The 15631-nt window shown below is 50.3% G+C and overlaps 1 protein-coding gene across 3 annotated transcripts; it reads left to right on the forward strand.

Moving 5' to 3' along the window:
- The first annotated feature begins 1998 nt into the window (after positions 1 to 1998).
- On the forward strand, positions 1999 to 15052 carry LOC137167521 (zinc finger and SCAN domain-containing protein 29-like). 3 transcript variants are annotated; one of them, XM_067569737.1, is made up of 6 exons: positions 1999 to 2473; positions 8501 to 8577; positions 10128 to 10249; positions 10823 to 10924; positions 11530 to 12102; positions 12768 to 15052. In XM_067569737.1, the coding sequence occupies exons 3-6, from the start codon at positions 10216 to 10218 to the stop codon at positions 13070 to 13072; spliced, it is 1014 nt and encodes a 337-aa protein (XP_067425838.1). In that variant the 5' UTR covers positions 1999 to 2473; positions 8501 to 8577; positions 10128 to 10215; the 3' UTR covers positions 13073 to 15052. The 3 variants fall into 3 exon arrangements, with proteins under 3 accessions (XP_067425838.1, XP_067425840.1, XP_067425841.1); XM_067569739.1 differs by lacking the exon at positions 8501 to 8577 and having other exon boundaries at positions 2457 to 2473; XM_067569740.1 differs by lacking the exons at positions 1999 to 2473; positions 10128 to 10249 and having other exon boundaries at positions 8140 to 8577.
- Positions 15053 to 15631: the final 579 nt, after the last annotated feature.

Below are 15631 nucleotides of genomic sequence, written 5' to 3' on the forward strand. Positions count from 1 at the left end.
CAGTGCTGAAGATTTATTTTCTGTCTGCTCCTTATTTAAATAGCTAACACTGGGAGCCTCAGGGCATGGGGGTAGCTAAATATCCACTCAAGGGCCAGTTAACATTACACAGCTGCAACACCGCAGCTGATGGGATGCAATGGCAGTACCATTGAACCAGTTTCTCAGCTGGTGCAGTGAGGGTGGTTCCACTGACTTCAGTGGAGCCAAGTCCATTGATAATGCCTGAAGATGTGGCCAGTTACAGAGCAGCCTGTGTAACTACCTGTATCCCCGATAGCATCTTTCTTCCCACCGTGGTCAACTTCCTTTTCCTGGTTCCAGGAGGCTGCTCTCCCATCCACGCCTCCTCAATCTAGCCCCTGAGCCCCCTCCTGCAGCTGAAATGGATGAGTGGCCTGAGCCCTGCAGACTGGAGTTCTCTGTTTATCCTGTACCTTGGATGCTGCAGGAGCCCCGGTGCTGGCTGCCCCCTGCCCAGTGCCAGGACTTTGATAGAAGTGGGGACCCTGCCCAGTGCCAGGACTTTGATAGAAGTGGGGACCCTGCCCGGGGAACAGAAGTTGTAGCCAGCCAAGAACCGGCATCAGAGGGAGCCAGGGTCTAAAGAAACCTGAGGCTAGGGGGGGAGGGGACAGCTGCTATCAGCAGATGCAATGCTCACCCTCTTCCCTGTGAAATGAATCTCACTCTGGGTAACTGATCAAGTCACTTAGGGATTGATCCAAACCCTTTGAAGTGATTGGGAATCTTTCCACTGATTTCAAAGTGGAACCAGATCCGGTCATTAAGAGCTATGGCCTTTATTTATGGATTAAATCTCCAGAGACCCGCCAATCACTGCCTCCTTCCAATGAGCTATAAACATCGCAAGGACTCAGCTGCACCCGGCAGTGGCACATCTCTGGTTTCCCATCGCCCATGGTAACGCTCATAAAACAAGGTGGGTGACCAGTATGACACTCCCAGGTTTCTGAGCACCTCCCCACTTCTAGTGTGAAATGGGCTCATCTCTGCCTGCTGCCGCCCAGCTCCCCAAAATGCACAGCCTCTGGCAACCCACGCCCAGTCGTCCAGGTCCCCACAAACAAAGATTTTCAAAGAACCCCCAAACCAACAAACAAAACCAAAACAATCGCAAAGCACACTGAACGACCAAGTTCTCCTCCACCCTTCTGCTGTGGGATTTGAATCCTGTCTTTGCAGATCCCAACTGAGAACCTCACCACGGGTGCTGCACTGTATGTGGACCAGCTGCCAGAAGGGACGTGACACACACTTTGCCAGTAGGTTACACAAGTATTTGCTAGTCATCAGTAGAACATTTGTGGTCAGGACCCCCAGCTCCTACTACTGACTCTGCTGTAGCAGATAGGGATAGGAGAACCGAAGCACACAGATTTGATACTTTCAGACTAAAAGCAGTGGAGCTGAGTAGCTAAGAGCTGCAGCTTCCATGTTGGAGACCCTGGTTCTGTTCCCCATTTTGAGTGCAGTGATCTTGTGCAACTTCTTTTTAACAGATTTGCAAAATGCACAGCAAACGGGTCCGATACTGGATTGCCTTCTAGGGCTAGGAACTCGCTGTCTTGGTCAGCGTGATCAGGGCAGGGAAGTGCCTGCAAATACAAATAGCACTCAGCAGTGGGGGGATTTGTACCCATGGCCTCTTGGCTCAGTTGTTTCCACTTTACCCCAACCCATTTTTCGTCCTTGCTGCCAGGAGCAGCGCTAGGCAGAGGGGGGCTGGTGGGGGCGATAGCCACTCCCAACATTTGCCTTAGCCACCCCTCCCAGCACCAAGGTCAAATCAGACACGGCTGGTCCCTGCACCTGCTTGACTGAGCCCCCCCCCCCTACACAGAGAGTGGGGGAGCACAGCACCTGAAGCTATGGCAAAGGAAAGGATCAAGCCCAAGCAAAAGTCTTCCCACGTGGCTGGCCCAGGCCTAACAAAGGAAGGAGGAAGCGCCTGGCCTAGCCAGCGTCCCCGTCACTCTTCGCACACGAGCCAATCAGCGAACAGCGAACGCCCATTTGTACATCCTGTCTGGGAGGAAGCCCCCCTTCCTGGGGGAGCTCAAGCGTGACAGGGGAGGCGGGACGTCCTCTTCTGACCCAATCAGAGATCGGGGAGCTGTGATCGGCAGGTGGGAGCGCCAATCAGGCAGAGCAGAGGGGCTCGGTGTATCTCTTTGGCCAGCTGGCTGGCTGACGTACAGTCTGCGGGATGGTGGGACGAGGGGATTCCCCGCCTCCCGCCAGGCCAGCTCCGGTTCGGCCCCGCCTCTCGGGGAACTGACTCCGCGTCCCAGCAGGCCCCTTGGATCCCCCGAGCCCCGGCGGCTGCTGGGTCCCCGGAGCCGGGCTGCAGCCGGGGCGGTGACATCCCCGCTGCGCCCCACCCAGGAGCCTCTCCCGGGGCAGAGACCCCAGCCTGGCCAGGCCCTTCCCGGCCCCGCTCGCAGGGAAGGTAAGAGAGACCTCCCCACCCCACCCCCGGCCTAGGGAGCGGCGCCTCCCGCTCCCAGCCCTGCTGCAGGGGCGCGTTTGGCCCCGGGCTGCTCCCGGCGGCGCTGGCTGCGATTCCCCACCTGCCCCCGCCCGGGGAAGCTGCCGCCGGCTGCCTTTGTTTGCGGGGCGGGGGGAGCAGCTGAGCTGGGCTGGGCCCGCGGCTCCTGGGGGCACAGAGGGGTGGGAGCCGGAAGGGGCTGAAAGTGGGGGGCAGAAGGGATCGAGGGAGACCTGGGGTGTGAGGGGCAGGAGGGGGGTGAATGGGGATGCGGGGGGGGGGGGGATGGTGGGTGGCTGGAGGGGGGATGAGGCGATGCAGGGGGCTGGGGGGGGGGGGAAGGAGGCTGGAGTAGAGGGGAGATGGGGGGGGGGAGGCTGGAGGGAGAATGTGGGAGCAGGAGGAGCCTGGCTGGGGAAGGGGGATCCCTAGGGCAGGGATAGGGCGGGGGGATGGTGAGAGATACAAGGGCCGCTCCCCCGCCCCCTGGGGTGGAAGAGTGAGGGAGGGTGGGCTGCCCTGCTCAGCAGTCAGTGGGGATTTCTCCTCCCCCCATTAGAAATGGTCAAACAAGTGGGGGCAGGGAGCTGGGCAGGCTTCCTCCAGGGGCGAGTTTACAGGGCAAATATCCACATGCAACCTCACCCCGAAAACAGGGCTCCCAGTTGAATATATTTGTAAAAGACAGTCTCCGTAGTTGGTGGGACTGACTCCTGGAGTGACAGGTGCTGGTCTGATTTCTGCACAGGAATCCGTGTCAAACCAGTCACTGCTAGCCACAGCTGGCAGGGGAGGGAGTTGAGGCTGGGTTGGGTTTGGTTCAGGTCAGTGGCAGTCGGTGCGTTCGATTTCAGTTCTGGTTCAAGACACCACAGAACGGTTCAGTTAGGAGGCTGTGCCCCAGAAGGGGAGGGGGCTGGAAGCATACCCTTGAGGATCTGAATTTGGGTCATGGGTCTACATCATGTGGGGCACTTGGAGGGAAGAGCTCCCCAAGGGGGTGGGGATGGGTAAGAGGGGGGGGAGAATAATTGAGCAACCTTTTTCCTTGGGCTTGAAGTGTTTTTGTTAACTTCTGGGACCAGGGAGCCTGCCACTTCTCTCCCACCTCCCTCCCTGACCCTTTGGGCTGGTCCCTTCTCTTCTCATTCTCCAAGGACTGGCTGCTCTGGTAGCAATCACATGTCTGGGTGTTACGTTGTTTTGTTTTATAATGAACGTAAGATCAGAGTAGGTTTTATTTTATCAAATATTGAGCTTAAAAATGGCTGAAACTTTATTTTAAGTGGTAATCGTTTCTTTTTTCAGTTCAATTCAGGTTCACTAAGTAAGAGAGAAATTAGGGTTGTGAAGTCTGGTTCCAGTTCAGTTAAAAATATCATTTCACACTGGTTTCTGGTTCTGTTCTGGTGTGAGTCCAGGTGGGCAAATGAAATCAGCAGCTGCTGAACTGTCCCAGGGGGCTTCTGGGCCAGCCTAGGCAGGCTCAGTCACGGGAAAGAAGGCGGGAGGGGGTCTGTTTATTGCTAAAGCAGAGGAGGCTGGTGTCTGTGTCTCTCTGCTCATGATATTACAGCCCTAGAGTGAGTTGAGCTTCCTGGGTCAGATGCTGCCAGGGATTTCCCTACACCACCCCTGAACTCTCCCATCACCCCCTCAGTGGTCAAACCAACCAAGATGAAGAACATACCAACCTGTCATCTGAAGGTTCAAATGGTGTATCAACATCCGAACAGCCCAAAGCATAAATCCAGCTACCCCCTGAAGAAATGGTGTCTCCATAACCTAAAATTCAGTTCCCAATATTTGTCGGTCAAACTTTTCCCTTTTATTGAAGTTACAAAAGATGGCTACAAGTGCACCTCTTTTGCGCGCGCACACGCACACACAAGCTCACGAAGAAGGGAAGCTTCACATGACTACAGTGGGTAAAACCGGAGGAGCTTGGTTTGCCAGACTGATCAGCAATGCCAATGCTGACAAACTACATGAAAAGGCTACAAGGCACCAAGCCTCTGGGCTGCACTGACGTGCAGAAAGCCTTATAAGCCGCTCACTGTCAAAGCCAGTTTCAGAAACACTTAATGAGGCTGTTAAGAACGCTGGAGACACAAAACCGTTTATGCGAACAAACGTATCTGTCGCATCATACTTTCTGTTTTAGCAAGAGGTGTCACGCACAGCAAGATGAAAGACAATGTTAAGGGAATTGTCGCTTGTTAACTCTGAAGTTGGATGCTGGTTTCAAACAAGACGGGCAAATGCTCACTATCTTTCTATCAGAAACTTTACTAACTGGTCAGAAGCATGCAGTGGAACAGTGAAACTCAGCTGTAGAAAAAGTGAATAACTCACCACCTTAAAAATATTTGCATACATGGCTGTTGAATGCACCCATGCAAATGGGCATCAAACGTTAAGTCATTGTGTACATTATCTTGATGTCAGTGGTAGGCCAGTAGATGCATTTCTAGATGTTCAGGTTATAGAAGACACATCGGCTGCATCTGTGACCACCCATATCTTAGAAGAGTTAAATGCTTGTAAATTGGACACACAACAGGTGGCTGCTTGTGCATTTGATGGAGCTGCAAACTTCTCTGGAAGACATGGTGGAATACAAGCTTTGCTCAGAGAAAAGTGTAACCCTGATCTCTCCTGTACACACTGCAGAGGCCATCTTAATTTCAGTACCTGAAAAGATAATGGAGCAAATAATTAAGGAATCAATTTGCAAACACCTAGAAGATAATAAGATGATAAGTAACAGCATAGATTTGTCTAGACCAAAGCATGTCAAACCAGCCTAATAACTTTTTTGACAAGGTAAGAAGCCCTGTGGATGGGGGAAAGTGATAGATATGGTGTATCTTGAAGTTAGTAAGGCTTTTGATAGTCTCGCATGACCTTGTCATAAACACAATAGGGAAATAACCTAGATGGAACTACTATAAGGTGGGTGCATAACTGGTTGGAAAACTGTTGCCAGAGAGTAGTTATCAGTGGTTCACAGTAAAGCTAGAAGGGCGTATCGAGTGGGGTCACGCAGGGGTTGGGCCTGGGTCCGGTTCTGTTCAGTATCTTCATCAATTATTTAGATAATAGCATAGAGAGTGTGCATATAAAATTTGTAGATGATACTAAGCTGGGAGGGGTTGCAAGTGCTTTGTAGGATAGGATTAAAATTCAAAATGATCTGGAGAAATGGTCTGAAGTAAATAGGATGAAATTCAATAATGACAAATGCAAAGTACTCCAAGTGGGGAGAAACAGTCAATTGCACACACACAAAATGGGCAATGACTGCCTAGGAAGGTGTATTGCAGAAAGGGACCTGGGGGATCATAGTGGATCACAAGCTAAATATGAGTCAACAGTGCAGCACTGTTGCATAAAAAGCAAATATTCTGAGCCTTATTAGCAGGAGTGTTGTAAGCAAGACATGAGGAGTAATTCTTCTGCCCTACTCTGCCCTGCTACGGCCTCAACTGGAGTATTATGTCCAGTTCTGGGCACCGCATTTCAGGAAAGATGTGGACAAATTGGAGAAAGTCCAGAGGAGAACAACAAAAATGATTAAAGGTCTAGAAAACATGACCTATGAGGAAAGATTGAAAGAACTGGGATTGTTACGTCTGGAGAAGAGAAGACTAAGGGGGACATAGCAGTTTTTGAGTATGTAAGAAATTGTTACAAGGAGGAGGGAGGTAAATTGTTCTTGTCTTAGTCTCAGAGGTTAACAAGAAGCAATGGTCTTAAATTTCAGTAAGGAAGGTTTAGGCTGGACTTCAGGAAAAACTTCCAGTCAGGGTAGTTAAGCACTGCAATAAATTGCCTGGGGAAGCTGGAGGTTTTTCAGAGCAGATTAGACAATCGCCTGTCAGGGATGGTCTAGATAATATCGAATCCTGCCTTCAGTGCAGGGGACTGGATTAGATGACCTCTCAAGGTCCTTTCCAGTCCTATGATTCTATGGTCTACTCAACTAGTACGAGCTGCAGAATCTTCAGAAGACATTTTAAAAGCCATAAATTTAACGTCTTCCTTATAACCCTCTTATTTCCATCAAGAGTCCAAAAAGACTGAACATTTTTTGGGAAAAAGAAAATGATCTGGAACTGAAGTTCAAATTAGTTCAACTGGAAAAAACTTGCTAGTTTTCTCACCAGCAATCCTTGGCTATTGTCTTAAAATCACTGCAACCATTCTTACTGGCTTTGGAAAGTATCTACCAAGATGGGACAGACCTAAGTAGCAAGGCTGGTGAACTACTTTTGTTACTACATTCAGAGAAGACGGTCACCATTCTCTCTCTTGTAAGTCTCTGTTAAAACCACTTGGCATCTGCTACAACAGTAGTAGATGTTTGTCAAGCAATAGAAGCTACACTTGGCTCGATCAGAGAGAGATCCATTGAAAACATCCTGGAAGAAGCAAAGACTTCAGTCCCGAAGTTGACTAATGAAGACACTTATATTGAATCCTGAGGTGAAAAGGACAAGAAGTTTGTCAGCTGAAAAAGTACACAGACTTGATCCTTACAAATCTACAATAGCGACTTCTGGATTCTGCTCAACCGCTAGGTAACTTTTACAGATGTTTGTTATAAAACGCCGACAGTTTTGTGGAGTGAGGCTCTACCAGCAATGGGGTTGCCATGTGATCAGGACAGAATAGAGAATTTGGACCCAGAATGGAATGTCATAGGACACGTGAATGAAGACTTCACTTCAACTTTATCATCTCTAGAGGCTCAACCCGGTCTTGGTGCTATGTTTCCTGGGATGAAAGAAGTAGGAATACATCTCTTGCTTCTCCCTGTCACAACAGCTACCGTTGAGTGTTCTTTTTCGTCATAGAATAGAATTTTGTGTTCTGAAAGAAGTTGCTGTTGATACTGGACACTTAGTGATCAGTGTGGATACCAGTGAGACCCATCACGCCCGATTTGCAAATCAATAAGGTTTAATGTGCAAGGATTTTCATACATATACTAGTTGAATACAAAGCCTAAAATTAGCTACAATATCTCATACTCACTAAGCCAGGAGAGCTAAGCAGTCACTGTATACAGGAATGACTTTCTTCAGGGGCCCCGCCAGGGAGTCAGTGGATCCTCTAGTCCAACCAGCAGCACCTCCCACAGAGTGAGGTGGTGATGAAGCGTGCCCCTTTGTCTAAGAGAGAGACCTTCATCAAAGCCCAGGGCAGGACTTTCCCATGTGCCTGGAACAGAGCCCTGGGCTCTGCCGACACCGGTTCCTGAGCCAGAGCCTCCAGGTGATGAAGAGAACTTGAGAAAAGTGCTGGGGACGGGCAGGAAAGTGACTGCACAAAGGGCCACTTTTTCAGGGACCTGCTAGTGAGTTTGTACTGGAGGGGGAGGGGTCCCCTGGGTGTCTGTGGGTCCCGGAGCTGCCGCCTTCAGTGCCACACCCAGGCTCTCACTGGGGAGCAAATGCCCATGGGAACAGGACAGTAGCCAGTCCTCCCAGGCAGAGGGAAGGAGGCAGAAAAGGGAATGGTGAGATTGAAAGGGGAAGCAGGAGCAAGAAGCAGGGAGAGAGGGTTCCCAGTGCCCAGACCTGCCCAGATCCCTTCACTGCATCATCCCGGGGCAGATTGACTTTCCTGGGAGCAAGATGAGGAGCAGGGAGAGGAAAAGCCAGTTCCTGTCCCTGCTGAGTCACTGCGCTGCTGGAGAGATGCGCTGCCCTTAGGGATAATGTTAGGGGCTCAAAGCGGCTCCTTTGATTCTGGTCTTTTCTAGCATTTGTCTTGGAGACTCTGTCCCTGGGAGGGTTTAAAAGTGCCTCGGTGGGTTTAGTCCTGGTGGGAGGGGCCGGGTCTGTGTTGTAATTAAGTGACTGAGGGTTTTCCCAGTGTGGCAGGGTCTAGGGTGCCTGTTTTCGGGCAGAGAACCTGGGTGGAATTGGGCTGTGAAATGGACTAAAGCCCCTTCTGACACCTCCCCAATCGCCCTGACAGGCTGAAGAATCTCATCCACATTTCACTCCCGATCGTCCCATTTTCCACGAGACAGGGCTGTGGCGGAGCCAACTGAGGTAGGGGATTTTCAGGAAGCAGCAGGGGAGGGTTTCTTGTGGAGAGGGAGGGGCATGAAACACACAGGGTGCAGCAGGGAGGGGACAGGGTGTGATAAACCTACTGGGACATGTTCAACTTGGGCCTGATTTTCTGAACAGACCCATTGGTGGTGGAGAGAGGGGGGAACATTCTCCTATTTCTGAAAGAGGAAACACTTTGGGAACCTGAAATATGGTAACCTATCAGAGGGGAACGGGGACCATGCTTTCTACCGTACAGGTTCTTTCTACTGTGACTATATAACATATTTATAAATAACAAGTGTAGTGGCCTCAAAAATCAATCAAATTTAAATGTCCTTCTTTACGTGCAGTCAGTTCTTTCCTACTGTGCTTCTCCCTGCTGCGTATCTGTCTGTAGAGAGTGTCTTTCTCAGCAGTGGTTGATGGCTCATCAGATAGCCATGAATGCACTGCAAGATGTGTGCCTGAAGTTTTACTGTTGAGTCCCTTTCAGGGACTCAACGGTCAATATCATGCCACCCTGACTTCTGTACTGCTGCTGGCAGAGCTGGGCGCCCAGCTGGCAGTCACTGCTCTCTGCCCAGCTCTGAAGGCAGCGCCGTTGCCAGCAGCAGCACAGAAGTAAGGGTGGCAAACCAGTTAACACACGGGCCGCTATTAGGGTAGGCCGGGAATTGTAGTTCAACCAGATTCAATGTTGAGCGGAAAAAAGGACGAGCAAGGAAGAATTGTGGATATTTAGTCTGCAGAAGAGAAGAATGAGGGGGGATTTTCTAGCAGCCTTCAACTACCTGAAGGGGGGTTCCAGGGAGGATGGAGCTAGGCTGTTCTCAGTGGTGGCAGATGACAGAACTAGGAGGAAGTCTAGGTCTCAAGTCTAGGTTTTGTGGTCTAAGTTGGATATTAGGAAAAACTTTTTCACTAGGCAGGTGAAGCACTAGAATGGGTTCCCTAGGGAGGTGGTGGAATCTCCATCCTTGGAGGTTTTTAAGGCCCGGCTTGACAAAGCCCTGGCTGGGATGATTTAGTTGGGTTTGGCCCTGCTTTGAGCAGAGTGGTGGACTAGATACCTCCTGAGGTCTCTTCCAACCCTAATGTTCTAATTCTATGATTTGTTCTTCTTCCAAAAATCCACCCGGACGGAGATCAGAGGGCCAAAAAACAGGTCATGTCTGGGAAAACCTGGATGTATGTTAATCCTAGGAAGCACCCCTTGACAGGGCTGGGAAAACTGACCAGATTCTGAGTGCTAGAGCCTGAACCCACTACCCAGAGGCTACCAGGAAACATGAAGATCTTGGGATTCCTGTCCCCTGCTCAACTCCACTTTCCATATCAGCCTGGGGCTAGTAGGTGAATTAGAAGACCTGCCCTCCTCCATCAGCTGGGAGGGACAGGGCATGCTAACTTTTTCCTCACCCTCTGAAGCCTCCTGGCTGCTCTGAGCAGGGTGGGATTCTGCTTCTCTGGCCTTCCTCCATCATGAAGAGTGGGATTGTGGCTGGGGCGGCAGGTGCTGAGTGGGGGAACTGATGTTGTTTCAGGGTTTTTTTCGAGGAGGTGGCTGTGTATTTCACCGAGGGGCAGGGGGCTCCACCGGACCCCACTCAGAGAGCCCCCGAGAGGGACGTCATGCAGGAGAATTATGAGACTCTGACCTCACTGGGTAAGGATTCCTGCGCCTCAGTTATTAAAAACCGTGGGGTCTGCATGTCTGAATCTGGTCAGGTTCTTCCCTAGTCAGTTCGATTGGAGGGGAATGTGTCACACAGTTCATGGCTCCAGTGTGAGAGATGCTTTCATCTCCATACCCCCTTCAGGGGAACAGGGGAGTCAGAAATCTAATGTACAGCTAATTCATCCCCATCTCTGCAGCTTTCAAGGGGCCAGAAGCAGGGTATTATCCTGCCTGTTGTTTCTCATTTACTCACCATTCACCTTCCTTCTTGGGACTAGCTCCATCCATGGGGAGGGCTCTAGGTTCTGCAGGCTTAGAAATAGGCAGGGGTTCAACTCCAGAGCTGTGCGTGCGTGCGTCCGTCTCTTCCTCCCCCCCCGAGCGCACCTATCCTGGCATCTCCTAGTGCGGGTGTGACAACACTCCCCAGACGTCTGCTGCTCTCTGAATTACCACAATCCCATGAAGGGTTCAGGTTAAATTCAGGGAATGTCCCTTGTGTGACAAATACTCTACCAAGACTCCATGCACCCTGACCGTGTCTCATTTTACCCCGAGTAGGATTTCCCATTTCCAAACCTGACCTAATCACTGGGGAAGAGACGTGGATCCCGGATCTCCAGGCCTCCAAAGAAAGGGAAATCAGGAGAGGCACCTGCACAGGTGAGGAGTCAATGAAACTGACACAGAAACCATCTGGCAAGTGAAGGAAAAAGCTTCAGCTCCCAAAAATATACTGTGAGCAAGTGCCCTCCATTCTGCCCCATCTCACCCAGGTCAGGGCTGAAGTCAGCAGGTGTTGTATCATCATGGCACATATCAGTCATGACTTCCTGCCCATCCTGCTAGCTGTGAGGAATTTCCTCCCTGACTTTACTTCCCTGGGAATATTGGGTGGGATATGGAGGCAGAATCCAATTTCTGAGATTTGGTCTACACCACAGAGTTGGGTCGACATAAGGCAGCTTACATCGACTGAACGGTGGAGGTGTTTACAGTACGATGGTCCTCCCACCACTTTAACTTGCCTATTACGCCAACTTAATAAGCCACCTCTGTGAGAGGCATAGCGCTTAGGTTGACACAGTGTCAGTGTAAACACTGCATTGCTTGCATCAGTCTGAGTGGCCTCCAGGAGGTGTCCCACAATGCCCCACTGTAACTGCTCTGGTCCCTGTTTTGAACTCCGCTGCCCAGTACACCGGTACACGGCCCTCCCCTTTTTAAAGCCCTGGGAATTTTTTTAATCGCTCTTCCTGTTTGCTCAGCGTGGAGAACTAACATAGTAACTGCCCAGCTGACCATGACAGCTCCACGCTGCAGACGCGCTCCTGCCTGGAGTACGCAGGAGGTGATGGATCTCCTGGGTCTGTGGGGAGAGGAGGATGTGCAGGCACAGCTCCGAACCAGCCGTAGGAACTTCGACATCTACAGCCGGATCGCTCGGGGCATGGAAGAGAAGGGCTACGACAGGGACACGCAGCAGTGCCGCGTAAAAATCAAGGAGCTGCGGCAGGCGTACCAGAAGGCGAATAGTCGCTCGGGTGGGGAGCCACAGACCTGCCGCTTCTACAAGGAGCTGCACGCCATCCTCGGCGGCGAAACCACCTCCACACCCAAGCACCCCATGGATACGTTGGGGGAAGTGGAGTCGCAGGCCACCGGCGTGAATGCTGAGTTCGAGGTGCTGATCAAGGAAGAGGAGGATGAGGAGTATGGAGGACAGGCGTCGGGGGGATGCAGTGGCGTGGCGAGCCAGGATCTCTTTTTGACTCCTGAGCAGTCTAGCCAGTCCCAGGAGTCCAGCTCTAGCGAGCCTGATGCAGGGGAGGGAACCTCTGGTAAGTTCTCAGTTTGCTTCAAGGCTGCAGGGACACACCTGCTCACGTACTGCTTTCTTATTCAGGCTAGAAGAGGGGGTGAAATAACCGGTACAGGAGCAGTTGCTCTCTGCTTCTCCCTGCCCTGTAGATCTAGGCAGAGGGGACAGTTTATGCACCCCACGATGTCCTGGGAATCCTCCAGCGCTCTCTTCCCTGGAGGTAGTCTGCAATCCTCTGCCCAAGGCTTCGTGGGAAGGCTGCCTTGTTTCTTCCCCGTGGTAGGACGCTTTGCCGTGCTGCTTGGCAATTAATTCATCATTGCAGCACACTGGCTAGCAGTATACAGACCCAGTCTGTAGCCAGATGCATGCAGGAGCTGTTCCCTTTCAGCCCCATTTACCCTCAGGGGTTGTGACATCAGCTACAGTCCCCATTGCCTGTGGAAAACAGTGCTAGTAGGCAGTACAATAGTCCTACCCGCTTGTACTGATGCCCCAGTGCTACCTTCTGCTTACTGTCCCAACTCATCCCGCCCCACCCCCTGGGCCATACTCACCATGGCTCGGTCTGCCGCCGTGCTCAGGGTCTCAAGGGGAAGTGAGACTGTTGTGCTGGTAACTTGTTTGGATCAAGAGAAGTAAATGGACTGACAGTGCTACTTCTGTCCGTGGTTTCTTTAACAGCCGCAAACATGGCCTTGAGGGTGTCTTCCGCCACACCAGCAGAGCGGCTCGGCCAGATGAGGAGGAGAAAGAAGAGGACGAGGGAAGACATGTTCCAGGAGGTCCTGCAAGCCTCTCGCGCTTCGGAGTGCGAGCAGCGGGCTTGGAGGCGGATGATCAATGACAAAATGCAGCGGGATAGCGAGGACAGGAGAAATGCCCAGCAAGAGATGATCGCGCTGCTCCGGGAGCAGACAGACATGCTGCGGTCTCTGATTGAACTTCAGGCTGAACACATCCACACTCGCCTCCCCTGCAGTCCTTAGAACTGCACTGTAGGACCTCCCTCTACTGCCCCTTCCCCCTCCATTCCCTGTATCTTGAGGGTCTGCAGCCGTATCCCAGGCACTCCAACCCACGGAAGATTACAGACAATGCCAGCTGCACATACACCCGCCTGTGAGCGCCTCGCTGGTGTATGTGCTCGTGAATTGCCTGTTCCTTCCCCCTTTAAAGATACTTTCCCCTGTATGTAGGAAGTTTACTTCAGCATTACATAGGTATGTTTGCACGGGTGTGGTGGAATAAAAATCTGAATTCAGTTTCCATAAGTTATCTTTATTACTCTCCAACCTCTGGTGACTGCTGTTAACATTTCACAGGCAGTAGCAATAGGTGCATTTGCATTGTTATAGTAGCGCACGCACAGCAGTCATTACCAGCTTCCTAGCACTGCCCAGGGCTCACCATGCTACAGCAACACATCTTACTGTGGCTCATTGTTAAAATGCTCCTTCAAAGCCTCTCGGAGCCGACTAGCTCCCCGTTGAGCCCTTCTTATAGCCCTGGTATCTAGCTGCTCAAAAGCAGCAGACAATCGATCCACCTCCGCACTCCACCCCTGTGGAAATTTCTCCCGCTTCGCTTCAGAGATATATGAAGCGCACAGGAGGCAGCTATGACCATGGGGATACTGTCCTCACTGAGGTCTAACCTCCTGAGTAGACAGCACCAGCAGCCTCTCAGACAGCCAAAGGCACGTTCAACAGTCATTCTGCACCTGCTGAGCCTGTTGTTGAAGCGCTCCTTGATGCTGTCAAGGTGGCCAGTGTACGGCTTCATCCGCCATGGAAGTAAGGGGTAGGTTGGGTCTTTCAGGATCACTGTTGGCATTTTGACATCCCCAGTGGTAACCAGGGGTGGCGCTAGCCTCTTCCTGGGGGCTAAACTGGGCTAAACAGAAAATTGGAGGGGGCTATGCTATATACATCTTGTGGTCACACATTTATATTTTTAACAATATGCATTTAAACGTGTGTTTTTATCTGTTCTCAAAAAGGAAAAAATACAGCTTTTAAACTTCATCTATGGCAGCTCTCTTGTGAAACATTTATTCACAGAAAATCGATAGGGGGGAAAAAACTAAGCCAACAAACCATTAATAAATAAATGCAATCTTCTGGAAGAAAATACTGGTTAAATAATACTTATAGCTAAGTCAGAGAATGTACTATATTATATTTTAAAATGAGCAGTTTGCACCTGCAAAGAAAACAAAACAATAACACTGTGACATTCTCTACCACAAAGTAGCTCCCTGGAACTCCCATATTCATCGCTATGATATGATTATGATACATTTTGTACAAAATATGCTTGTCAAGTTATTTTTAAAAGTCTTGATCTGTTGAACATTAATATCCCGTTAGATTGTCTCTATCATTGTATGTGAAGTTATGAAGTTTTGCTATGTGTGTGTTACTGAAATATGTTGTGAGGTTGGGAGACACCCAAAGCCAACCTTTCAATTGCAACACAGATCCAGCCAGATGTGCTGATAGACCATTAAAGGGAATCCACTCCCAATGGCCACCACAGAGACTCTTCAGCGAGCATGTATACAATGGAGATCGCTTGACCAATGGGGACTGCCTTATCCCCACATCACAGCAAAAGATCTTTTCAGCAAGCTGGAAGAAACTAAAAGAGGGGGAGTGACATCACTTGGCCTCTTCCCTCCCACAACTCAACACCTGGAAGAAAGTCTTGAGGACAAAAACTTTGAACTGGGGAAGAGCTATCCCAGGCTGGAAGGTGTTCCCAGGCTTTGTACTGAAGAACTGCTAGTACCATCTGTCAGGGTGAGAGACTGCTTGATTCAAATCCTGTTTGGTTTATAGAACTTTAGACTGCGAATTTATTTTTATTTCTCGAGTAACCAACTTTGATCTCTAGGCTTGCTCCTTCAATCACTTAAAATCTATCTTTCTGTAGTTAATAAATCCTGTTTTATATTTTACCTAAAACGGTGTGTTCTGGTTGAACTGCTTGGGAAATCTCAGCTCAGTTTACAAAGGCTAGTGCATGTCCTCTCCACAGGGAGGGGGGGATGGACTGGGTAATGAGCTTACACTGGCCAGGCTTCTGATAGGTGCAAGATGGTATAGTTTTGGGGTGCAAGGCTGGGGAGCAGGGGGGAATTGTCCCAGCTTGGTGGGATAGAGGGCTTAGCAGTCCCACAGGCTAGGATGCATCCTGGGAACTCCCATCACACAGGCGCACACACTACCAGTTAAAGCAAAAATAAACAGCTGACCAAAACTAAGTACATCTTTTTTCCATAGCCAATCGAGGCCGTATTTTCATTCCCGTTAAATCAAAACCCAACCAAATACATCCCATCTGAGAATTCAAAATTTTTAGGTGCTGAATACTGAGCCAGGAAAGTACTTAAAACTGCTTATCTCTGAAAAGAAGTAGTCTCAATGCCTATACATGTGCTCAAAGATAAGCATGTGCTTATCTATAAGCTTTAAGCATAAGTGCTTTCATGGAGCAGGGCCAGAATGCTCAGCATTTTACAGGATGGAGTCCTATAACAGCTG

This window comes from Emydura macquarii, unplaced genomic scaffold (assembly GCF_026122565.2).
Source record: "Emydura macquarii macquarii isolate MOO-44397 ecotype Brisbane River unplaced genomic scaffold, CSIRO-AGI_Emac_v2 contig_2925, whole genome shotgun sequence".
Taxonomy (NCBI): domain Eukaryota; kingdom Metazoa; phylum Chordata; order Testudines; family Chelidae; genus Emydura; species Emydura macquarii.

Bases quoted from the DNA above. Each gene is read 5' to 3' on its own strand.
- LOC137167521 (XM_067569737.1), top strand. From the start codon at position 10,216: ATGCAGGAGAATTATGAGACTCTGACCTCACTGG. The intron at 10,925-11,529 runs GTGAGGAGTCAA...CTGTTTGCTCAG, and splicing joins CAGGAGAGGCACCTGCACAG to CGTGGAGAACTAACATAGTA. The intron at 12,103-12,767 runs GTAAGTTCTCAG...TTTCTTTAACAG, and splicing joins TGCAGGGGAGGGAACCTCTG to CCGCAAACATGGCCTTGAGG.